At 39.4% G+C, this 25,442-nt stretch overlaps 1 protein-coding gene across 1 annotated transcript in view; it reads left to right on the forward strand.

Moving 5' to 3' along the window:
- The window catches only part of nbas (NBAS subunit of NRZ tethering complex), a 337,358-nt gene that overhangs the window by 289,974 nt on the left and 21,942 nt on the right, over nucleotides 1-25,442 (forward strand). Inside the window, exons 49-51 of the mRNA XM_037537972.1 lie at nucleotides 6,175-6,314; nucleotides 16,531-16,666; nucleotides 18,141-18,269. Coding sequence (XP_037393869.1) covers nucleotides 6,175-6,314; nucleotides 16,531-16,666; nucleotides 18,141-18,269 — 405 coding nt within the window. The remainder of the gene's footprint in view (nucleotides 1-6,174; nucleotides 6,315-16,530; nucleotides 16,667-18,140; nucleotides 18,270-25,442) is intronic.

Genomic DNA, 25,442 nt, shown 5'->3' on the forward strand with positions numbered 1-25,442 from the left:
TCCAGTTAAAGTGGCGGTGAGGAGGAGGGCCCTACACATAAGCCTGTATAGCTAAAGCATGTCCTCATGCTTGTAGACAACAACATTTCTTCCAAAATATGAGTGTTAAGCCCAATCCCATTTCACCCCTTGCCCCTACCGTTTAGCCCTTAGCTCTCTGTTTTGCATGTTCACATCTAGGGTTTGGGTGTCCCAAGTTTTGTTGAGATAGAGGGGTAGGGCAAAGTGTAAGGGCTGCATGGCCCTCCAACCTGAGGTTTGTCAGAGTCACACGCCAAACAGAGTATTATGAGAAAAAAAGAAAAATCAGCAAGATGGCTGCGTGAGCGACCAAAGAAATGTAAATATTTTCTCAGTTAAGAATACGATAACCATTGTATTACCTTTAGTTTCATGTTCTTTCAAAAACTCTTAATAAAGAGTTTTTCCCTCTTTAATATGACATACTCTTCACACTAGATCTTGGAGCATCTCTGAGAGGATTTGATTTAATTCAGGAACAAGAGCATGATGGAGTTCAGCTACTGATGGGTGATTAGTTCTGAATAACAGACGCCACTCCAACTCATCCTAAAGGTATAGGATCAAGCTCCGGACAGCAAAGTTACACTGCGCCACAGCCCAGTGCTGAGGGCTTTATACCACTCAGGCCTGCACTTGGCAGTGGTGAATTCAGGCTCATGTGTGGCTGCTCTGGAGTGTCCCATTCTATTAGCAGTGCTTTTTAAGTACTGTTTAAGTGCAGCTGACCTCCTGTTTTAGCAATGGATGTACATTTAATGCTACGTTTAAAATAGCTGGATGTTTTTTTATGTCTGGATGCTTTTGGACTTTTGTGTCAAACACGGGTTGTTTAAAACTATGATCAAGTTACATATTTAACTTTAAATCTGGAAACTTTTTATTAATATTACAGTAATCATGTGAACAAGATTGCATATGTCAATGCAATACTGTACAAAAGCTTTCGGGACCTGAGAAAAGCAGAGTCATACCGCCGTTCGTCTGCTCCGGTCTAAAGGTTTGTTTAGAAAAAAACAGTAATATTACAATAAAAACTAATAGCACTGATAGAACAAGAAGTGTTTTATGTAGGTCATTGTGTTCATTTAACCATTTCCAAATTTTTTTCCTCCAGGAAGCTCAGTATTTATTTCTAGTTTTATTTCTAGTGTTATATTTATTTATAAAAACCTGGTTTAATAACAAGTCAAGTGTGCTGTTTCTAGTTATATTTTACTGCGTTTATGTTTATTTGCATTTCTTCTGCCCGATGACAGCTGGGATAGGCTCCAGCACCCCCCACGACTCAGAAGGAGAAGTGGCTTAGAACGTGTGTGTGTGTGTGTGTGTGTGTGTGTGTGTCCATGTGTGTGCATTTTTTCTAATAATATGTAGTGCTTTTACTGGCTAAAACACAATTACTGCCAAGATAATGGTTTGAAACAATGTGCAAAGACTTGGCACAATACTGCCTGTATTTGATCTCAACTTTTGTAGATTTGATCTCAACTTTTGAAATGTGATGAATATGAAGACAACAATTTTGCTACTATTATAACTTGGTTATACAGATTTTTTCAATCATTTTAGAATCTTCTACATCATTAAAACTGGTTCTTCAAGGTCTATTTACTGAAGGTGCCTTTCTACTGCATGGTACTGGCTTGCCTCGGCTTGGCTCGGTTCAACTCGACTCTACTCCATTCCCCTTAAGCAAAACCTTAAGGAAAACCAGACCTTATTGGTAACCGCTACTTTTTTGGTACCATCTGCGTCAAAGTTCCAAGTGAGCTAAGCCGATACCAAAAGGTGACATAAGAACGATACAGGCTACTAATTGATCGGAGTGAATTGCTTGATGCATATGCTAATATTAGCTACCCGGCTAGCATGCCCTCTCATGACCTTTTTTGAGCAACAAGAATCGTCTCGTCGTCTGAACTCTAGTATTTCTCAAATTCTCCTTTTTCATCTGTTCTAATGCCGTCAGCCTGTTTTGTCTCTATGATGGACAAGCCATTTTTATAGTTATAGAGCCTTTAGTTTTAAAGCTGTACCCTTTTTGCCAAGACAAGCTCTGTTCTGGACACATCTAACATTTCTTTGTATTGTACAGTTTTCTAGCGTTCTACTGCACGTATTAAAGTTAAACAAGACTGGCATTTTAGAAACATTTTAAATATGTCTGCAATCAGGCCCTGATTATGGAGGTATGTTTGGTGGGCCCCTAGCTGGCTCTGTTTTTCGGGTGGTCAGGGATGACAGCATACTTTCGACAGTATTGGGTTTTTTTTTCTTTGTTTTTTTTTCTACAGTGAAGACAAAACAATAGTAAAAATCTGTGCACATCAACAAGAACACCGATTAACATAAATTCCACAATCAATGCAACACTTTCCTATAAAGCATGCGTCCACCGTCTCATTTTTTCCCCGTTTATATCTTATCTCTGTTGACTATATGCATGGACTTAGACAGTTCATAGTTCACTGCTGACAAGAATGATGCAACTTTCTCCTGACATTTGATGTTTACCTTCAGAAATAGGCATCTTCTACTCCTCTACAGATCCCCCAAGCAAATCGTTTGAGTATCTGGAGTTTCAAGTTCAAACTCAAGGTCAAAGGTGCTAGCTCAATGGTAAAACTTGACAGCTTGACCAAGGTAATGGTGGATAGCTGAACAGTTGCCAAGCAGCAACTGATTAAGAGAATGAAGCAGACGTTTAGGAAAGAATTGGGGAGCGTCAGGATTATAATAACATGGCAAAATTAAAATGCTGTACCGTTTGCTGTGAGATCCTACCAAGAGTCAAAACAGCTGTTTAGATTGTTTAATAATTGCCCACAGGTGGCCCCCAGATGGCTTGGACTCCTAGGCACTCATCTATAAAAGCAGTGGGATGTTCCAGACCTGTCTTCAACCAAATAGGTTTTGTATTATTGAGAACATTGTGACTCCCGACCTTTGAGTGGTAGCATGCTTTATGAATAGCAAAGATTCTGATAAGGACTCCTGATAAAAAGTAGTTTTTTTCTCACAAGTGTGGTAAGAAAACAGTCAGTGATGTGTCAGATATTGACAAAGCTGTGAAAAAAGTGGAGGAGGGCCTGGATTGACAGTTTGGACGAGACAGGACAAACATTTGAGAGGTGTAAAAAGATCAGTACAGCAGGAGTCTGCTTTTGCTTCATTTGCCAAGAGAAATTGATATATAGTAGCGAAACAAATCCCGGCGATAACATCACAGGCCAGAAACTTACCTCAGCTGTCCCTGACATGCTGTCTAGAGAAGTTTTTTTCTGAGCAGTACTTTTGCTTCATAGCTCAAGTGAACCTGATAGAAATGTATGTAGTATAGCTGTTAGCTTCGTGTGTCTGTGGGATGATGAAAGTTCTTAGTGCTTTTGCTTGTTCTCTGAGCAGTTTTCTTTCACTGTGTTCATCATTCTTAATACAGTTATTCCCTAACATCGCTCTTGTTTACTGGATTTTGTTTTTGCTGTTCCAGCTCCATTGCCTCATGAAAGTCACGGAGTTGCATTAAGGGAGCTCTCCCACCAGCCCCCTTGTTTGCTTTTCACTCTTGACCGTTTTTCTTGCTTTAACACTTGTCTCTGTCTCTCTCAAGGACAAGTGCTTTTGTCTTTTCATCATTCACGCTTAAGCTTCCCTCCACTTTCTTCTGTTCTCCTGATGTGCTTTACTTTTGCCCACTAAGGTTAAGGATTGTAAACACAGGTTACACATTTCCTTCCTTTCCTTTGTCATTAATGTGTAAATACTTATTTAAATGTGTAGCTCTTGAGCTCAGGTTTGATGTTGTTATAATGGTATTCAATGAAATACAAGCGAGAATGTCAACAAATCCTGAGTGACTGGTGAAGGCAGTAGTGGTCTGGGACCACTGCATTGTCTTGCAAGTTCCTAACTCAAGTTTATTTAAAAAAAAAACTTTAAAATAGTTTTTTGTAACTAATGCCATGGATGGGTGGATGGAATTTTTTCCTGCGCATCTTGTACCTTTCAGAATATGCGCTGGCTTGTCGCTTTCTTTGCATTCTGTGACTTATCCTTCTCATCTGCTGCTGTTTTTCCATCATTTTCCCATATTCCTGGTAGATGTGGAAGCAGCCAGTCACAGGTGACCAGTAGAAAACTGCAGATGTATATGTCACTGGATCGCTCATCTGGTTTTGCATCCAGTAGAATTTTGATGTGCCAACAATTTGGTGCTGAATAAGGTGTCTGAATAGAAGTTGCCTGATTGTAAACACTGTATATAGATTCATAAAAGGTTAGAATAACAAGCCTGGTTTAAAAATGTAGTGAGTAGAAAGTACACGTTTCTTTTGAAATGTAATGAGTAAAAGTAAAATACGCAAGAAAAGTACAGAGACTTCAGAAATTTGCTGAAACAAAGTTCTTATACTTTGCTACATCCCACCATCACCTGAAAAGACATGCGTCACTTAGCGTCATCAAGAATCACCAAGCCGGAGAAGTAGAGTCCATTTACTAATATGCACTGGTGCAAATTCAGGCGGGATGGGGAGTCGGGGGTGAACATCTCCAGTTTTTTTTTAAATAACATGAGACAATTTTGTAGTTTGATAATTTGCCACTTTTTAAAAAACGTTTTCTACCAGAACACTGTTACCACTTTTACATGACGAGTCAGTGTAGCAAAATGTAGTGTAGAATGCTGAGCTGTCTGTAGGCTGGTCAGTATGACCGTATTTACCATTATCATGATAAATTACTTCACAATATGTCACAGTATACTTTGTTGAGTATATTGTAGACATCGTCAGTACTTAAAACACTGACCAGCTGCACATTTCATTACGAATTGAAATTATTGCAGTATAGGATGTGAAATGTTGAAAACTGTATTAATCACTGTATTAATTGTTTTTGATTTTTTTTTTTATCTGCAAAACTTCTGGGGGTTTTTTGTTGGTTTTTTTTTTTTTTGGTCTATTTCAACTTCACATGTATCGTGATCATGTATTGTAAAAAAAGTTCTTGAAGTATCATGATATTGTTTTTGTCATATCGCCCAGCTGTAATTGTCAGTTGCTGTTTTCATAATGATCTCATTGTGAAGAGTTTACTGGGTAATATTTGCTTGTTAGGTAAGTGATACTGACCTTATTAGTCCATTTTAATTGTGTTCTTGTATTTGAATGGGCAGTGAAAAAACACAAGTTACCACTTTGCTTTCTAGCAATATACAGCCATGCTCTAACTTTTAGAGGTGTGATGATCATAAACCTCTAACCCAGTGAGACTCTCTTTCTCCAAATGGCTTATTGGTGTCAGCTGCTTGATATTAGTGACCAGCCAGCATTTCATAAACAAAGGTTTGTTTCCCATCAAACTGGTTACCTTTGCATGGAAGTGCGGTCATTCAGGCAGTGGGTGGCAAATCATAATGCAGCTGACAAAATCCTGACAGTTGTGACCAGCTTGGTGGCTGGGTATTAAAATCCGGTACTTTGGGATATCACCCAAATTCAGTTTCCAACCTCTATGCTACCCAGTATTAAAAAATGTCATTCAAACTTATTTCAGGATCAAAGTAGTACGTTTTATCACAACCATGAGACAATAAGCATTCATGTTCCAGAATCTGAGCTGTTGATTGCCTGACTGTATGACATTCTGTATGCATGTTATTAATGTCAGCACTTCGGTTAGCCTGTAATCCATTGCAGTCAGTAAATATACTCACATCCATCACCTCACATTTTTTTCTAATTAAAGCTACAACGACTCTTGGTTTGTAATTTACAGTAAGGTGTCAGGGAAAGAAAATCTTTCAGGAATTGCTTTTGAAGAAAAAGCCCTGGTAGTGCCGGTTGAGCTTTGAATATGTCTATTTTAAGATGATATTACATAGAATTTTCAGAGAAAGGAAAGCATTTTGTGTGGCCTTGAAACATGATGAATCTTTGATATAAAATTTATTATGAGGTTGATACTGAAAAAGAAGAATGAACAGTTAAATGGTTGATTTAGACTTTTTATGGGTCCATGGCTGCTGCAGTTAAAATGAAAAAAAGGTTATTTAAGATGTCAATAAAATAAAGGTATTGTTAAAGGCAAAATCTCTCTCTCTCTCTCTCTCTCTCTCTCTCTCTCTCTCTCTCTCTCTCTCTCTCTCAGTGCGAGATGAAGGATATTGAGAATGAGGAGAAGCGCTACTCCCTCTTCCAGGAGCTGTTGGAGTCTAGTAGGAAGTGGGAGGAGTTTCAGCACCTCATGCTCCTCCTACAGGCGTGGCCACCAGTAACTGACAAGAGCAGGTAAGTGCATTGTACTTTTTTACTCCTTTCACTTACTGTACCTTTTGCTTTAGATAACATTTCCTCTTAAAACGATTATTCAAATCTTTGCATGAAAAATAGGTTCATCCAAAGAAATGGAGAGTTTGGGTGAGGATGAAGACATTTAAAGAAGTAGCCCAATATTTTCTTCACTTTTCAGAGTAACAGAGCGTTCAGTTTGAGACTCAGAATGCATGACCAAAAGCAATTTAGTGAGGCTGTTTTGTGTATAAATGGCTGTTTTTACACCTGTAAATGTGTTTTACTCTGTAAATCTGTTGAAATAATAGCACAACTCATTGCAATCACTATGTCTCTAAAAGCAATGTTGTAGCATTATCTTTAGAAGCATGCATTTCTCAAGCACATTTATTTAAGATTAGTTTGAGCAGGTGCATTTTAATACCAGAGGAAAGCAGCATGTTCAAATAGTGCCTGTAGTAAGGTAGAACATTTCCGGTGTTTTTTATATATGTATATATATATATATATATATATATATATATATATATATATATATATATATATATATATGTGTCTGTGTGTGTGTGTGTGTGTGTGTGTGTGTGTGTATATATAGCAAAATGTTTTTGCACAGAGTTTTCCTGGAAATGGTGTAGTTGGTTTGATTGCCGGCCTGATGAGCTAAATTGTTGTGTAAGATGCTTGAATGAGTTTTTGAGATTAAAGTTGAAGGCAGGCAGAATGCAAATGATCAGAAAACTGCTTGCAAGCTAAATCAGCGCTGGCCTGTGAGGGAGGGAGAAAGAATGCATTTGAGGAAAAGGGAGAAATCATAAGCTTGCTGATTAGGCATTGTGCTGTGTATGGGGAATACTGCAGCGACTTCCTTTGTTGCATAGCTTTGTGTAGCATGTTGAGGTTAACAGTGTAACTGTGCAAGCAAATCCTTTTATTTTTTGATTTTGGTCGTTTTGTTTGTGTGTTTTACTAGTGATGTGCATTCCAACTAATTGTGGCATTTGAATGCTGCCAGGAATGATCCGGATATTTGAAAAGTGAAAAACTTTGGCAGAAAAACTTTGGGTTTACTCTTTTGGAAGTTAAGGTGTCACAATAATGTAGCAGCAAGGGGAGGACTACGTTAGAAAAGTTGTATTTTCCATTTCAAAAAGCTGAACAAAATTAGTAGTGGATGAGTAACGGAGGTGTGACCTAGAACTACAGCTAATTGGTGCAACACTGGATGCTGATGAGGACTCACTGTCTTATCTGAGGCAATGTCTCCCCAGTATATGATGTTAGGGTGTCTGAGAAATGTATGAAAATGTATGAATAGTGATTTCAGTATAAGAATACTGGCACCTCAAACTGTTAATCAAGTATTCATGCAGCCATGTACGTCACAGTTTTTACACCAGACCCTTTTCACATCATCATTAATGATGAACAGACCATTAACATACGTTAAGCTGGCTTTACACAGTGAAGCGTTAATGCAACTTTAGTTGCTTGAAACCTACATGAAACTAAATTGCACTTGAGTTGCATAATGTAAAGCATCCTGCAACTCACTTGAAACTCAACTGCAACAGTTGCAGGCATCTCAGCTTTGGGAAACAACTCTCACTATCCCATTGAATGACATACTTTCAAATGATGATTGATTTCACCAGATCAATGCACAAGAAAATGAAACAGAAGTTTGTTGAAAAGGAGGTTCCTACTGTTTGACTATAGCGTTGGTTGTTATTCATTTTGTTAGTGTTCTGAGCCAAGCCAATGTAATGGTAGCTAGCTGTATTAACTAGCCAACAGATTACAGCTGTTGCTTTTGCCAGTGTTTATAGTCAAATTGATTTTCTCCTCACTTCATGCTCCTAATTATACACAGAGCTTACTTAAGAATTCAAAGAAGGAAATTTATTGCAGATATTGACACAGAGATGCAATCCTCGATGAAATTGGTGTGTTTTGAATTTCTTTGTGTAACTGTCAAGTTGCATGCAAATAATGTAGCAGACAACTAACAAGAGGTTTCACCATCTAAAGCCAGCCTTAATGTACCCTCTTATTATTGGAGCCTTTTGCATGTCTTGTCCACTCACTTTTGCATATTTGTCCCGTTGTTTTTGCCATGTTGTGTGGAGCTTTGTGGGACAATACCTCAGTGTGCTGTGGCCAAATTTCTTGGACTTTGTTCCATGCTGTGTTGACCTTGAAAAGCACAACCAATGACTGTTGGATATTTCTTGTCTTCCTTTCACTGTAAAATATTAAAAAACATGCAGTATGTATTCAGTGTTTCTTGAATCATAAAATATGCATGTTTGTTTGAGATGTTTGAGTCAAATCTTGCTGCTGTACGATGTAGATTAAAAAAGCTACAAGACCTAGATGGTATTTTAACATCTAATTTAATATTTAATGTTTGTAATATCATGTTCATTCAGGACACTGGACTACACTTTTCCTACAAATTAATTGAAACCTATGAACTTGTAGAGGCATCTTAATAGAATTATTTTATACATGTACCAGCAATAAATTTAATATTTAATTTTATATTTTAAAAAAAGTGCTTCTGATCTTTTGTGATCTTATCATATCATAACATATCAGCCATTCCATAAGGTAGTCAGAACAAGTGCCATCTGGGTTTGGTACAGTTATATAATGTAGAATTGAAGAGAGCTTTACTGCTTCTTTTGATTACATGCACCAATCAAAAGAAGCTGTAAATCCCACCAGGTCACAGCTCTCTGGTTATTTGATTCACTGGAGGAAAATGGCTGGCTTTGTATTTGATACACACTTGCTTTCACAGAGTGCCTGCTCTTTGATAGTTCTGGACAGAGAGAGAGTGGGCAGGTCAAAAGGAAATGCAGAAATAGAACATTGCATCACAATGTCTACAAAATATTCAGGCTAAATTCTGCACATAAATGTTGCCATAGTAAAATAAATATACATGCACAGGAATGTACTTGTGAAATCTGATTCCACTAAATATATGACAGTCTAAATAGTGGAACATTCACTTTCACCACAGTTAATAATGTATAGTGGATGATGCTTTTATGACCAAAAGTATGAAGAAACCTGACCATCACACCTATATGAGCTTTTTGGACTTCCCATTCCAAAACCATGGACATTAAGATGGAGTTTGCCCCTGTAACAGCCTCCACTGTTATGGGAAGACTTTCCACTACATTTTAGAGTGGGTCTGTGAGAATTTGTGTCCCTTCAGTTAAAAGAGCATTTGTGAGGTCAGGTGCTGATGGAGGAGATGGCCTGGCTCACAGTCGACATTCAAGTTCATCTCAAAAGATGTACAGTGGGGTTGAGGTCAGGGCTCTGTGCAGGCAACTGGAGTTCTTCTTTTGGGCACAATTTCTTTGCTGTAGCATTAACATCACCCTTCCCTGGATCTAAGAGGCTGAGCACAAACCACAAACAAAACAGCCCCAGATGATTATATCTCCTGCACCAAACTTTACTGTTGACACTATGCTTTCAGGTAGATAGTGTGATCTTTAAGGCAACATGAATTCACTCTCTTGTGTTGGCATGGCAGCAACTAAGATGATAGATGGTCTTCTCTGTGTCCCAGAACCTAGAACGTTTTGAGAAACATGAACAGGATTAGTTTCTTGTTTGATTCACCATATGCAGAGTGCTTCTTCAAAAGCAGCTTCAAGTGAGTTAAGAACCATCCACAAACCATTATGTGCTCAAAAACTCCCCATTCTCCAAAATGGCTGGAAACTAGCCTAATGTTCAATCAAATCAAACCAGAGCATGTGTTTTTTCTTCTCCGGAGTCCAGTGGCAGTGTGCTTTACACCACTCCAGCCGACACTTGGCTTTGCGGATAGTGATTTTAGGCTTGTGTGTGGCTGCTTAGCCATGGAAGCCCAAACCCAATGTATGAAGTTTCTGAAGCACGGTACTAACATGGCTTCCAAGGGCAGTTTGGAACTCTGGAGTTACTGAAGGAAAAGATGTGCAGTTTTTATGTGCTGTGCTCTTTCAGGAATTGGTGGCCCCACTCTGTGAGTTTGCATGATCAAGTATCTCTTAAATTTTGTCATGTGTGGAGCTACATCTTTAAAAGTTACTTGAGTGGAGTTACAGACCATCGGATATTTGTGCTCATAAAGTTGAGCTGAATGAGGAGTTTAAACTCTTGACTTTTCCAAAATAAAAAAGTAGCCTACACAATAGCACCATTAGACTGTGTTCTGCCCATATGTTTGTTTTTTCATGTCTCGAACAACAGGCCAATTTTTAAAATAGTGCTACATCCAGTGTATGAAAAAATGTCTGCTTATTTTTCCTTTTGATGTAGTTTCTTTGCATCATGGAACAGTCTTTACAGTGATTTTGCCCTGGTCCAGGGGTGCTGTTAGGCTCTTTCAGTGGCTTACTGCTTTATATTTGAGTGCTGTGTTACAGAAAAGATGTTATTGACATCACTGCATCTGTTCTACATTCAGATGAATGTGTTCAGTCAAGAAAGCACATTGTGTTGTGTTAGAAGTCAAAGTATGTGCTAGAAAAGGCCTTCAGGCATGCTAAGAAAGCAGTGAAAATAAAATGCAGACAAAAAGCAAAAACTTACAGGCAATCAAGAGACAATATGGCAGAGAATGATAGGTTTGTATGTCACTCAGCTGTACCTGATAGTGTGACGAGATTCTCCAACACTTTGGCCCCCTCAGCTTTGTTAACTGCCAGATCTCCAGGTGTGAACTAGATGAAATCGTGCTGAAGTGCCGAATGGCGCGTGCATGAATCACGCAGCAGAGAGAAAATTCAGAAAGCAGCTGGATTAATGGTTTTGATCACATACAACATTGCTTATCTTCCACACGCAGTTCTGCACTGTGTCTATTTTTGGCAGTAAAAAGGCAAATTTGGCAAATTAAATCATTTATACTAAAGTATAAAGTGTGTGTGTGTGTGTGTGTGTGTTTGTGTTTGTCACTGTCATAGATGGAGAAGAAGAAAAGAACTAAGTGGTATTCAGTGAGATTTCATTACTGGGGTGGATGACAAAAGCTTCAGTCACAAAGACTTCTCAACTGGCTGGTGTTTTAATATGAACATACAAAAGGAATAAAAAGCAAAACTAACACATACAAAGAAAAAACAAAATAAAGAGAAGTCATAATTAAAAGTATTAGATTTCCAATTACGCCAACAGTAAGTTAAGGTTGTGACTTGCAATTTATTGTCTTTTTAATTTCCATTCAGAAAAGTCATTTGTCAGTGTCAGAAAAAATCAGAACACGTATTTAACACTAAGTATAATATCTAACACTAATTTAATATCCAGCACAGTACAGTATAGTGTTAAATCTATCAGCATTTTGTTTGTCCTTTCTTTATTTTTGTGCACCTGCTGCCACATTATGCTCCTCTTTAAAGAGACAAACATTCACACAAGCTACTACCTAAACACAACTTTGCTGCCTTGCACATTTCCTTCTCATGTACATCAGAAATGACTAAAGGAGTTATTTCTGAGGAAATTAAATCAGATAGAAATTAGATAGCACATACAATAGAAGATAACGTAAAAAAATGCTGAAAAGATGCAAAGAAAAAGAAACTCCTAACAACCGTGCAAGACCTGCTAGAACCCCAAAACTATCACCATAAGATAAACAGTAAACATCTGTAAGAGACAGGAGAAAATCAAGTTCCACTCTTACTTCAGATCTAAAAAAATCCACAGGTGTTTCTGTCCATCCATCCACTGTGAGAAGACAACTCCGCACTATGGGTCTAAAATGTGAAGCTGTCAACAAGCTCTTACTGAGAGAAGTAAATAGACAAAAAGATGGGCATTTGGACTAAAACTCCTGAAGGTTGTTGAAGCTTTAGTGTAGTTTTCTTTTTTCTTGATGCTGAAAGTCTGTGAGTTGTAGGATAGTCTTTTATAGGATAGTTTTACTTTTGTTTTTGAAAAGTGATTAAATGCTCCCCCGGCAGCACGGTGGCGTGGTGGGTAGCGCTGCCTCACAGCGAGGAGGGCCTGGGTTCGATTCCCTGGCCAGGAGACCAGGGTCCTCTCTGTGTGGAGTTTGCATGTTCTCCCCGTGTCTGCGTGGGTTTCCTCCGGGTTCTCCGGTTTCCTCCCACAGTCCAAAGACATGCAGTCAGGCCAATTGGACATGCTAAACTGCCCCTAGGTGTGAGTGTGTGAGTGACTGTCTGTGTCTGTCTGTCTGCCCTGCGATGGACTGGCGACCTGTCCAGGGTGTATCCTGCCTTCCGCCCGAAGACTGCTGGGATAGGCTCCAGCATCCCCCCGCGACCCTGACAGAGAAACGGCTTAGAAAATGGATGGATGGATGGATGGATTAAATGCTCCCGAGTGGTGCAACCGTCTAAGTGTTGGCCCTGTCATCGGGAGATCATGAGTGGTGATGCTACAGCCATCCGTAGCCAGGAGTCCAAGAGAGCACAATTGGCCTCGCTCTCTCTGGGTACATAAGGTGGCCCCCACTTCTCCCCACATCACTCAACGTGGTGCTCAGCGCAGGCGTCTCTTAGGTGACGTAACAGATCTGGAAGTTGGCGCTTTCCTCTGAGCGTGTTAAGCTGTTCAGTGATGTTATATGAGCGGCAGTTTGAAAAGATGCGGTGGCTGGTTTCACAGGACTCAGAGGAAGCCTGTGTTAGCCTTCACCCTCCTAGCGTTAATAGTATCCTGTGATTGGGGGAGTCCTTACTAGCAGGTGGAATTGGAGACGACTGAATTGGGGAGAACATTGGGTAAAAAAAGAGATTAAATATCTATCAAGGGCACCATGGGAACATAATGATCGTCATCATGACCATCTAGGATTTAATCAAGTTGTTTTTCTGTGTGAGACTATGGCTTGAACACCCTTTAGCTTACAGTGCTGTAGTAATCTTGAAACACAGCGCCTGAAAGAGCTGAGGTCAGTTTCGAGGCAAAATCTCTCCATCTCAGCTCTTTTCCAATAGATGGATGAGGTAGTTAGTGATATCCTGGCTAGAGTTCAGTTCTTAGCCTTGTGTAACTGTTTGCAGTGAATGTGTCAGCCTGAATCTAAACCTCAACCCTCATATTTATTCTAGCTTTGTTTTCTCCACCTCCACCCAAAGACCGCATAGCTAGCACATTTAAGAACTGTCCCTTCATCCTCAAATGTGTATCCTCACCGCCAGAAGAAAGCCATTTATCTCTAAAATTACAGCTATTCAGGAGATGAGTTACAACTGTGGTATTTCAGACAATTTTTATAGACCTTTGTTTTTTTTTTTGTTTTTTTTACCAAGCAGGGAAAGTGCTTTGAAAACTGTGCAGTAGGGGAGCATTAGCCCAACACATTTTGGATTCTAGATCAGCTTAATTCCTCAAATGGCCAGTTAATTAGCTTCCTGGATTTTATCCAGTCCACATGCCAAAATGGAATCAAATAACCCTTGATGGACTGGCCTAAAGCCTGGAGTAGCTTTAGGTTGAGAGCCAAACTTAAGAGCTCAGCAGTGTTTCTGAAGCTCCAGCTCTGGTCAGTGGTGGGTTTCCAGTAATGTCCAAAGAGGATCTTACTCAGAACCTCCTCATCATTCAGTATATAGAAGATCATCAGTGAGGCTTCTAGTGCATTGGAGATGTTAGAGCACTGCCTTGATATGAAATGAGTGGATTTTAGATGAGAGCAGATGCAGGCACTTGCAGTTTTCATGCAGGTGGTTAGAGGAGATGCATCTGTGAGAAAACAGTTTGAGGGGGAAAAGTATATAATTCATTATAATTCAACGATAATCTAAAAAATACTGTTTAATTGCAAAGGTCTGTGCATGTCTGCAAAGAAGAAAAAGAAGAAGGAAATCAAATTAACTATACATCACATAGTCTATAGCTTAATCTCAAATCGACCCCTACTTCCATAGGCAGTGGATTAATGAGTAGAATCAGCCATTTTGATTGGTTCCCCAAGTGATTCCCTAGTCAGACCACTACCTGTTGAGCTAGAGGTCGATTAGAGATTTATCCAGTATTGGTATTCAAGGCAGGCTGAGTAGGCCATTGCAAACAATGGCAGAGTCAAGTGGGATCAGGCAGGGATGAAACGGAGCTCAGCAGAAGTGTGTGGGAATGGAATTGAGCTTTTTTGGAAGTGTGCTAGAGCAGGATGTTTTTTAGACCCCTCTAGCTGATGTTGTATTTCAGGTATATGTACACTGCTCAAAAAAATAAAGGGAACACTCAAATAACACATCCTAGATCTGAATGAATGAAATATTCTCATTGAATACTTTGTTCTGTACAAAGCTGAATGTGCTGACAACAAAATCACACAAAAATCGTCAATGGAAATCAAATTTATTAACCAATGGAGGCCTGGATTTGGAGTCACACACAAAATTAAAGTGGAAAAACACACTGCAGGCTGATCCAACTTTGATGTAATGTCCTTAAAACAAGTCAAAATGAGGCTCAGTATAGTGTGTGGCCTCCACGTGCCTGTATGACCTCCCTACAACGCCTGGGTATGCTCCTGATGAGGTGGCGGATGGTCTCCTGAGGGATCTCCTCCCAGACCTGGACTAAAGCATCCACCAACTCCTGGACAGTCTGTGGTACAACGTGGCGTTGGTGGATGGAGCGAGACATGTCGTCCCAGATGTGCTCAATCAGATTCAGGTCTGGGGAACGGGCGGGCCAGTCCATAGCTTCAATGCCTTCATCTGGCAGGAACTGCTGACACACTCCAGCCTCATGAGGTCTAGCATTGTCCTGCATTAGGAGGAACCCAGGGCCAACCGCACCAGCATATGGTCTCACAAGGGGTCTGAGGATCTCATCTCGGTACCTAATGGCAGTCAGGCTACCTCTGTCGAGCACATGGAGGGCTGTGCGGCCCTCCAAAGAAATGCCACCCCACACCATTACTGACCCACTGCCAAACCGGTCATGCTGAAGGATGTTGCAGGCAGCAGATCGCTCTCCACGGTGTCTCCAGACTCTGTCATGTCTGTCACATGTGCTCAGTGTGAACCTTCTTTCATCTGTGAAGAGCACAGGGCATCAGTGGCGAATTTGCCAATCCTGGTGTTCTCTGGCAAATGCCAAGCGTCTTGCACGGTGTTGGGCTGTGAGCACAACCCCCATCTGTGGACATAGGGCCCTCATACCATCCTCATGGAGTCGGTTTCTAACCGTTTGTGCAGACACATGCACATTTGTGGCCTGCTGGAGGTCATTTTGCAGGGCTCTGGCAGTGCTCCTCCTGTTCCTCCTTGCACAAAGGCGGAGGTAGCAGTCCTGCTGCTGGTTTGTTGCCCTCCTACGGCCTCCTCCACGTCTCCTGGTGTACTAGTCTGTCTCCTGGTAGTGCCTCCAGCCTCTGGACACTACGCTGACAGACACAGCAAACCTTCTTGCCACAGCTTGCATTGATGTGCCATCCTGGATGAGCACTACCTGAGCCACTTGTGTGGGTTGTAGAGTCCGTCTCATGCTACCACGAGTGTGAAAGCACCACCAACATTCAAAAGTGACCAAAACATCAGCCAGAAAACAGAAAGGTACTAAGAAGTGTTCTGTGGTCCCCACCTGCAGAACCACTCCTTTTATTGAGTGTGTCTTGCTAATCGCCAATGATTTCCACCTGTTGTCTATTCCATTTGCACAACAGCATGTGAAATTGATTGTCAATCAGTGTTGCTTCCTAAGTGGACAGTTTGCTTTCACAGGAGTTTGATTTACTTGGAGTTATATTGTGTTGTTTAAGTGTTCCCTTTATTTTTTTGAGCAGTGTAGTTATGAACTGCATTTTTCTTTCAGATACTGAAGCCTTGAGCATCGCTGCTGATAACAACCTGATTTTTGTTGATATCTTGTTGACAGGGGCTTCAGTGAAGCCTAGGTTTGGCACATAGTTAGATCGGTGTATCTGTAGTTAGGACTGAAAGTGCTTTGTGACAATAAGCAGTAATGTGTGTGGAACATTGTGAGAGTTCTATATGTGCGTGTGATGTCACCTCCTGCACATTAACACATGCACATCAGTTTAACACTATGCTGTTTTTTTTATCATAAAGAATAATTAATAATAAACCATGTTAATTATGGTGGGCCGTATGGTCCATTAATATGCGGCTTATAGTCTTATCTCCACATTTTGTGATACCTCTCTCGCTTTCTCTCTCTCTTTTGGTCTCTTGTTCTCTCTTTCTCTATACAGGCTGGAGTCTGAGCACAACCCCTGGGTGTGTCTGACATCAGCCCTGCTCACACACTGCTCCGGTGTCCGCATTGGAGACGAGGTTCTCGATATGTGCCGCTCACTCTACACATCCAAACACAAACTCCCTCCACAGGTACGTGTGCGTGTGTGTCTGTGTGTGTGCGTGCGTGTGCGTGCGCGCGTGTGGAGAAGGAGGATGGATTAACTGAGGTCAGCTATAATGAAAAGCACTGGTGCGGACCACTAGAGCAGAGTCGTATGAGAGGCATATTTTACTCGTTTTTGGCTCTTTCCCCCTCTCCCCTGATTCCCACAGTGCACCTTTAACATCATCAGACAATCAGGAAAATCTCTCTCTCTCTCTATCTATCTATATCTCTCTCTCTCTCTCTCTCTCTCTCTCTCTCTCTCTCTCTCTCTCTCTCTCTCTCTGTCTGTCTTGTCTGGCTCTCTCTGTCTCTCTCTCTCTCTCTCTCTCTCAATTTCACACCTCTTCCTTTTCTCTCACTCTCTTACTATTCATCTCTTTAACTCTTTTTTCTCTGCTTCTCTCCATCTATTGGTCTCTCTTTCTTTCTTTTTCTCTGTTTTTCTATCTGTCTTATTTTCTTTTCCCTTCTGCCTCTTCCTTTATCTCTCTAAATTTTCTCCCTCTCTCTCTTTCCCTTTTCTCTTATTTTTCTTTTTACTTTCTTTCTCTTTCTTTCTTTTTATCTCTCCCCCTCTAACTGTTGATCTCTTTTTCTCTCTTTGCTCCTGCTCTTTTTTCTTTTTCTTTGTCTATCTCTCTTTCTTGTTTTCTTTCTTCCGCCTCTTACTTTATCTCTCTCTGAATTCTGCTCTCCTTCTCTTTCCCTTTTCTTTTCCCTTCTTCTCTATCTCTTTTTTCTTTTTTCTTTCTTTCTCTTCCTTTCTTTTTTCCTCTCATATGCTCTTGCTATTGATGTTTCTCTCTTTGTTTCTTTCCATCTATCTTTCTTTCTATTTGTTTCCCTTCTTCTCTGTCTCTTCCCTCTCCGTTCCCTATCTCTTTTTCTTTGCTCTTATTCTCTTCTCTCTCTTCATCTCTCTCTCTCTCTCTCTTCTCTTCCTCTCTTATCCCACCCTCTTTTTTCTCTTGTTCTTTTTTCTTTCATTTTCTTTACTCCTTCTCTGTCTCTTTCTCTTCTCTCTGTCTGTCTTTCTTTTCTGTCTCTGTCTTTTTCTCTCATTTCTATTACTCCTTCACACCCTCTCTCTCTCCCTTCTCTCTCGCGCTCTCTCGCTCCCTCTCTTTCCTCTGTCTTTCTTTTCTCTATCTCTTTGTCCTTTTTCTTTCATTTTCTTTACTCCTTCACACCCTCTCTCTCCCTTACTTACTCTCTCTCTTAATCTCTCTCTCTCGCTCTCTCTCTTCCTCCCTCTCTTACCTCTGTCTTTCTTTTCCCCATCTCTTTGTCTTTTTCTTTACTCCTTCATGCTCTCTCTCTTTTTCTCTCTGTCCCTGCTCTCTCTCTTGCTCCCTCTCTTCCGTGTTTTTCTTTTCTCTGTCTCTTTGTCTTTTTTCACTCCTTTTCATTACTCCTTCCCTCTCTCTCTCTCTCTCTCTCTCTCTCTCTCTCTCTCAGTGTATTGGCCACATCTCTTCTCAGCTGTTGAATGGTGGGCTGAAGCTGGTCGCTCTGAAGCTGATGGCTGAGAGCAAAGATGAGCAGCTGCTGAAACTAACCCTGGATCAGATCAAAGGCATCCCTGAAGTAAGTTCTCTTTCCCGTCTTCTCTACCACTGACCACAGGCCAGATTACAGGAACAGTCCATTCCCAAGAGCTACTTTTCAAGTCAGCTAGCAAGTAGCCAACAAGGACCAGAAGCTTACACCACACCAGTCAGCATGCGCTTGCCTCGGACTGTATTGATTTGTTCAATTATCTCACGTAGCATGGCTCATTTGGTTTCTGACACTGTATGACATCATGTTGTCTATAGAAATGGACAAAAGTGTGTTGCGTAGCTAAAAACGGTGTTAGCAGCCATCTGGAAGCTTTTGTCCATTTGTATGGATAACAGTCACACCATTACTTATTAGCTACAAACTCCTCTACAAAACCCCAGAAGCAAACTTTATACAGCAAGTATGTCTCAGCCAGGGAAAAACATGATAGCTCATTTTCATTTTTGAGTATCTGTAACATTTCATGAATGAATATCTGTCTTACCATGAGGAAGGAAATGTGCACATTAATATCATACATAAATGAGAGGAACTGGTGATGGTGCTGAAATGTTTTCAGATCACAGATGGGTACATTTAAAAAAACATGTCTTAGTCAAGGGAAATTCAGTTTTAATGGACTCCTACTGTGGGTCAGCAGTAGACAGCTTTTTTCCAGTAAATGTCAATGTGAGACCAGATGTTCTTAATGAGGTTTAAATGTGGACTTTGACCAGGCCAGAACATCAGGTTAATGGAACCTCTCTCCAGCCATCTCTTGTGTGCAGGAGCGTTATCTTGCTGAAAAAGTACTTCTGATTAGTCATCTTCTGCTTTCTCAATAGAGAGAAACAGACCTTTCTGTAAAATTGCTTGATACTCTGTGGCAGCAATACAGGAGGAGTGGATCTGAAAGGCCCAAAGCCAACTCCAGTGAGGATGGCAGACAGCTGTAACTGGACACTTCATAGAAGAAACAGAGATGAAAATGTTTCACAGAAAGGCTTGCTTCTCTGTGAAGCAAGTTGCCAAACTATTTCTGAAGATGACAAGAAGTGGTCATTTTTCACCAAAAAAATCGGGAGAAGGCCCATTAATCTGAAGTTTTGATCGAAGTCTAGATTTAAACCCAATTGAGAATAATAAATAATCTGGACCAAAGTTCTCACTGCTGACCAGCTGTGGAAGACCATTCAAATTGAATTAAACAGTACTGCCACATCTGTGTGGAAAAGGCTATCTACAGGTTCAACACAAACACTGTAGTATTTGGGAGGAAAAAGTACAAATAAAAAAGTACTATCAACTCTTATTGCCACCATTCCTGAAAATTAATTCAAGTCTTTATGTTAAATATTAAAGATTAAACAATACATGCATTGCATAATGTTTTGGCTTATTTTTATTTCTACTTGTGCTCTTTGATTGACAAGTTTTCTTTAGTAATCCAATGTTTTTGTTGAAATGTTGGCACCCCCACTATTAATATTACACTACAAATCCTGATAAGTCAACACAAATGATTTGAGGAAACTGATTACCTCAAGTATTTTAATTTCAATAATTAATTTACTCTTAATTAAATTGAGGAAATTGTACAAACTCCATCAGTTTTTTTTATATTAAAATGATTGAATATTAGGTACTTATGTTTAAGCTGTATAAACTCAATATAATAAAGTAAGTGTAAATCAAATTCACCATCACTTTGACAAATTCATATTGCATTACAAAGAAATGATCATAGGCATTTGTAACAATATCTTGTCCACCTTACTGTAACTGCAGACCACCTAGCAAAACACAGTTTACAGCTGTAGTCTTTGTAGCATTTAGCTATAACAGCACTCAGCAGAGAGACACTTAGCAACTCGCTGATTTTTGATCAGTACTGATTGGCATGAGTCGCAAAAAATGTAATTGACACAAGGGAAGGTAAGCTGGGGAGAATGACAGTGAAGAGACATGCCCAATATGTAAATATATGGTACTAAGAGCCAATAGGAATGATATGATATGATAATGACTCAGGAAGGTTGCATTGACCTGAACATTTAGCAAATAAAGCTGAGAGTCTAAACTAAACTGCAATAAATTTATTCAAATCAAAGATCCCGTTTGATGGGAACTTTAAGTGAAATCCTTAAAATAAAGTTAAGAATAAAGCAGGAAGGTCAAATCATTTCACTGTAAACATTTATGCTGTCTATCACATTAAGCCATACAAATTTTTCAACAGTCTTTAAAAACAACCCACTATTGTCCTGTATTTGCATGTAAAGTCAAATTAAAATAGATTTAAATTAGAGTTAATTAGATTTTTTCAGATCAGGTTACTCTAATTTTCGGTATTATTTAAATAATTATTATTATTATAGTTAATTTATTCCTTCATAAGGATGTGCAGTGAATGCTAAACAAGTTGAAGAACACTTGTTGAGGGAACTTCTCCATGCAGAATGTTTCCAGTTCCTTAATATTTTTGGGTGTTCACTTATGGGCTGCCCTCTTCAATACTCACAAGATGGGTTTAAATCTGGAGATGAGAGGGTGATGAAAATGTAGATTTTGTGTTCCCACAAGCATTTCTATGTGGATCTTGATGTGTGTTTAGCATAATTATCTTGCTACCCACTGCCATGGTTCAGCCTTTTGGTAAAGACAGACAGATTTTGAGCTGAAAGCTCCTAATATTTTGTGGAATTTCATGGTAATTCATAACCATTTCAATTTGCTCCTGTTTTTTGTAACCATATCCTAATTTGTGCAGATCCACAAACTTTTATCTCATTTGGTCTTATCCATGTTGAAGGAGGACAAAGGGGTTTTATATGTGTATAAGCTCAAATTTACAATGCAGGCAAATATGAAATGGTCATAGACAACAGTGGAGTTCCTGGAGACAAGGGGCAATAAATTAAATTTTTTTTTTTTTTCCCCAAAGATACAGATTTCTTTGGTTTTATTTAGTATATTCTTTAGCGATGTCCGTGATTTTGCCCAATATGTTTTTAAAAGAATACACTTTTCTTAAAAAAGATTTCTGTTAAATAAATGATGAGCCTTTTCTGTAAACATTTTGAGGTTTGTATGAATCGTTATATGTATTGTCTATTTTATATGATTGTTTTTGCCCTGTTTCTTGAGGGCTGCCAATAATTCTAGAGTAGACTATATTCTGTATTAAAATAGGTGGGTTACATTTTGTTGCTCTTATTATTTGTGTATAAACTTTTTATTCATTCTACATTAAAAATACAAATATTAAGCTTTTCTTAATATGGACTAACCTCATTCTCACATGTAAGCATAAATATTTAACTAGAGCACTCCTGCTGTTGACACTTCAGCCGACCCGAGATCAGATAAGAGGCGTGACTCAAATAGTAGCTCTAAATCTCACTTATCTCTCACTGACTGCAGATCAGATAAAACTCTATCCCAGGAGAAGCCTCACATTATTTAACCTCTCTTCTGGCCAGATAAGCTCTACAGCCTGAATAACGATACCCTTAATCCAAACACATGACTCTCCTCATACTACATTTAAAACACGGCGGCGGCAGAACATGCCCTGCACACTCATCGGCCAGTGAACTGACCCGGGAACAGATAAGCCAAGCCCCAGAAGGGTTCTAATTAATGATGGTGGCCTCTTGAGCTGACTTCAGATCAGATACAGCCAAGAGATTCACTTTCAAATGAGGGTTAATCTCTTTCTCTCAGGGCCACAGCAACAGAGCTTTCTTCTCCAAACCTGAGACAAAGAGGAGAAGAGAGCTGTAAGGGGAGGGAGGGGTGGTCTGTAGTGTATGTCAGAAGGACATATAGAACAGAGTATTCCTTATTTTTACTCTTAAAATGCATCAGAACTGTGAAATAATAATCAAAACACATCAAGTTGTTAGTTAATTTAGTATAAGCACCTTGAACCTTGTTTGTTTTTTTGTTTGTTTTCATTTGTCATCTGTGCTTTTAAATGAACATGATAAACATAAAAACTATAAGATGTAAGACTAAGTATAAGACTAAATAACTACATTATATACAGTATGTGTTTATGAAATTCGGTATCCTTGACAACTGAGAGCAGTTGTTAATCCAAGGCAACAAATTCAAGTATTTTTCTTACATACTATATTAGTAAATAGTGTGTGTTTGTGTGTGTGTATGTATTATATATATATATATATATATATATATATATATAATTCAGTTAATCAGGGCTGATTAAGCTCACTTTATAACGAAATACAGTCAGTCAGTGCTCTTAACATCCATGATATGCTCATTGCCCAACATTGGAGGTCTTGGAAGTTCTTACCCCTTGTTAATACTCGGTATGAACAGTGATTCCAAAGCACTTTTCTGATGTCCCTCATAGAAACCACTGAATAATTCCACACAGCTGACATTTTCACTGTTGAGCCACTGCTGCTGAAACTGAATTAGTCTGCGCTTACTTGTGCAGGAAAGCGAAGGGAATAAACAGCTTAATCACTATTTTCATTTTTATTTTTCAGTGGCTGAAACTTCAATGCATCCACTTATGTACATTTACAGATGCTAACTGTAGCCCACTTGTTGCTGCAAATTTTTTTAGCCCCCCTACCTCAATCATCAATGTGTCGGGACAGTCATAGGACCATGGCACAGTAATGTTGATGGGAGTTTTACATCAGTGTGACTGCTAGTTTGAAAATGGTCCTCTAGCTGAAATTAACCATCTCTGCAGTCAGAAACTGACCACTGATGAAAGACTAGATGGTGTCTAATACAAATTGACCTTCTACCAAATACAACACAGTTCGCTCAAATATGTTAACAAGGACAGACATTCCACTAATTAACTTTTAGCAAGGTACACAGTCATTAAGCAAAATATAATGAATGAGCGTTATAATTTCTAAAAGTTCTATATTTATTAGACATCACTGCAAGGGCACTTCATGTCCACTTATTTATCTCTGCTGCTGTACTGAATCAGTGCCTCTACTATATCACCCCTACACGTCACTTTATACATCTCACTTTATACGTTATCAGTATTAAGATGTACACTTTCTACCTCGTCCTCATGCTGCTGTGTTTCATGCTGCTTACTATTTATTGTTTATTGTTTTTGGGAGTTAACTGGGACCTTAAGTACTCTGTCATTCCACCTTATGTACCACGTGTGATGCGAATGACAAAGCCTTTTCTTATCCAGCTTATATTAGTTCAAAATAGTCAAGCTGCCCGCAAGTTCATACTTACAAGTACTTTTTTAAATGTACACAATGAAGAGCAAAAGATATACTTCATTTCTATCCAGTTAGAAACATTGAATCACATAGAATAATACTTGTATCCCAATATTTTCCCATGTAGTCTGGAGTGTTCACACGTAGCTGCTGAATCACAAGAAATACAACTAATTTACAATACAAATGTAAGCAGCCACCTAACTTACCGAACTAATAAATACGACGTTGTGGTGGGGATCTCATGCACTTTTCTTGTATATTCTGATATTTCCCACAGGACTTGAAGCCAGCATAACTTTCATACATGGGCATCTGCTTTACTTTTAGCATTTGTCTTAAGCCCTATTCAAGCTGGATTAGTTTGAGAAGTCCAGAGGAGGTCTGGCAGTGTGGCTTTTAATGGATTTGACTGGCTGCTTCATAAATAATAAAGATAAAGCATACAGAGTTCTCCTAATGACCCCAGATAGCCCAGAAAAAAACAAGACTAAAATAAGCAGGTCCAAACAAACAACAGAACCAGCTTCTGGTTAAAATCAATTAGAAAAGCATGCAAGTAAAGGTGGCTCAATTGACTTAACAAATGCTGCCCAATAAGCCAAAAACTGCGCTGCTTTGTGAGAGCTTCCTTTATGATATATCAGTTCCATTCTCTTTCTAATTAGACCATTACTAAAAGTGCTGTAAATTACAGTAGAACATGAGGATAAAGAAACTGTAAGGAGTCAAGCTCCATTTTAAAGGTTAGCATTGTCCTCTCATCAGCAACAAAAGAGCCCTGCCATTGTCAATTAGCAGCCTTTGTATGTACATTACTGTGAGCAGGGCTACTATGTGAGAGAGAGAGATCAGTGTTCGATAAATTATACATGGGAATTATTACTTAGTAGGCTTGTAAGAATTTTGAACACAGTAGATTTGGGCTGGAATGATTTCACAGATCTACACCTTATAGCCCCAAAGTAAAAGCATGCCTGGATGGAGCAGGACTTTTCAAGCATCTGAGCATAAGCTTTTAGATGAAAAACACATTTTAAACTTTTGACTGGTGTTCTGCAAGTACAGTTCCTGTTCTTAGATGCTGTGCCCACATTTTTGTTGGTGTTTGAGCACATGTGCAGACTCTCCTGCATACCTGGGGTTCATCTCTGTTGCTCTCAGAATCCACTATATCTGCCACTGATTGCTAGAGTGCTTTCTGACTGGATGAATTGGGCTTTATGTGCTCTCTGAGCACTTACGGCTTCAGCAAAACACACCACTTCTGGTGATTTAATGATGCCGTATTTCCAATAAGCGCCACTTCTGAGAAAAACTTGAAGTTTTCTAGCATTTATGGAATCTCCGCTTCAGTCATATCTGCCTGGTGCAGTTTAAACGTTACATTGCTTTCATAACCTCCTCACACACAAGTCGATCCTGATAAAAGTGTCACTCTACATTATTTACTGTTGGGCTTGTATCAAGATGCATTAACATTGCTAAATAATTCATTCCAAACAACATCTTAATTCCCCTGAATGCCGTTCTATATTTGGCATGTAATTGCGTTCGAGTTGAGAAATGTAACCTGTGATCATCTTACAAAGCAACAACAAAGAAGCAATTGAAAGCGGCTTCACAATAGTAGTCTGTTCAGATTTCTCGTTACTTGCGTTTTCAGAGCACAAAAAAGGATCAATCACCTTCTAAATTACCATCTATGTTTGTTTTTACATTCTAATAGACACATTAGTGCCATGTGATTGGTTGCTTGACATTCCTGATGGCAAGATCGGTTGTGTTGCGCTGCGCCTTCTCTGGGTATCTGATGTGCGCTGTTCCGGAGCTGCTCTGTAATGAGCTTGTGTTTCTTAATGGAAGTGCTGCCCCCTGAAATATGAATAAACGTGTTGCATTATCCTCCCTGATAAGCCTATTTTTCATTGCGATCATTTTTTAATTAAAGCCTGAAATTGAAAACACCTCAGTG

The sequence above is a fragment of the Pygocentrus nattereri genome, chromosome 4 (genome assembly GCF_015220715.1).
Source record: "Pygocentrus nattereri isolate fPygNat1 chromosome 4, fPygNat1.pri, whole genome shotgun sequence".
In the NCBI taxonomy this organism is placed as follows: domain Eukaryota; kingdom Metazoa; phylum Chordata; class Actinopteri; order Characiformes; family Serrasalmidae; genus Pygocentrus; species Pygocentrus nattereri.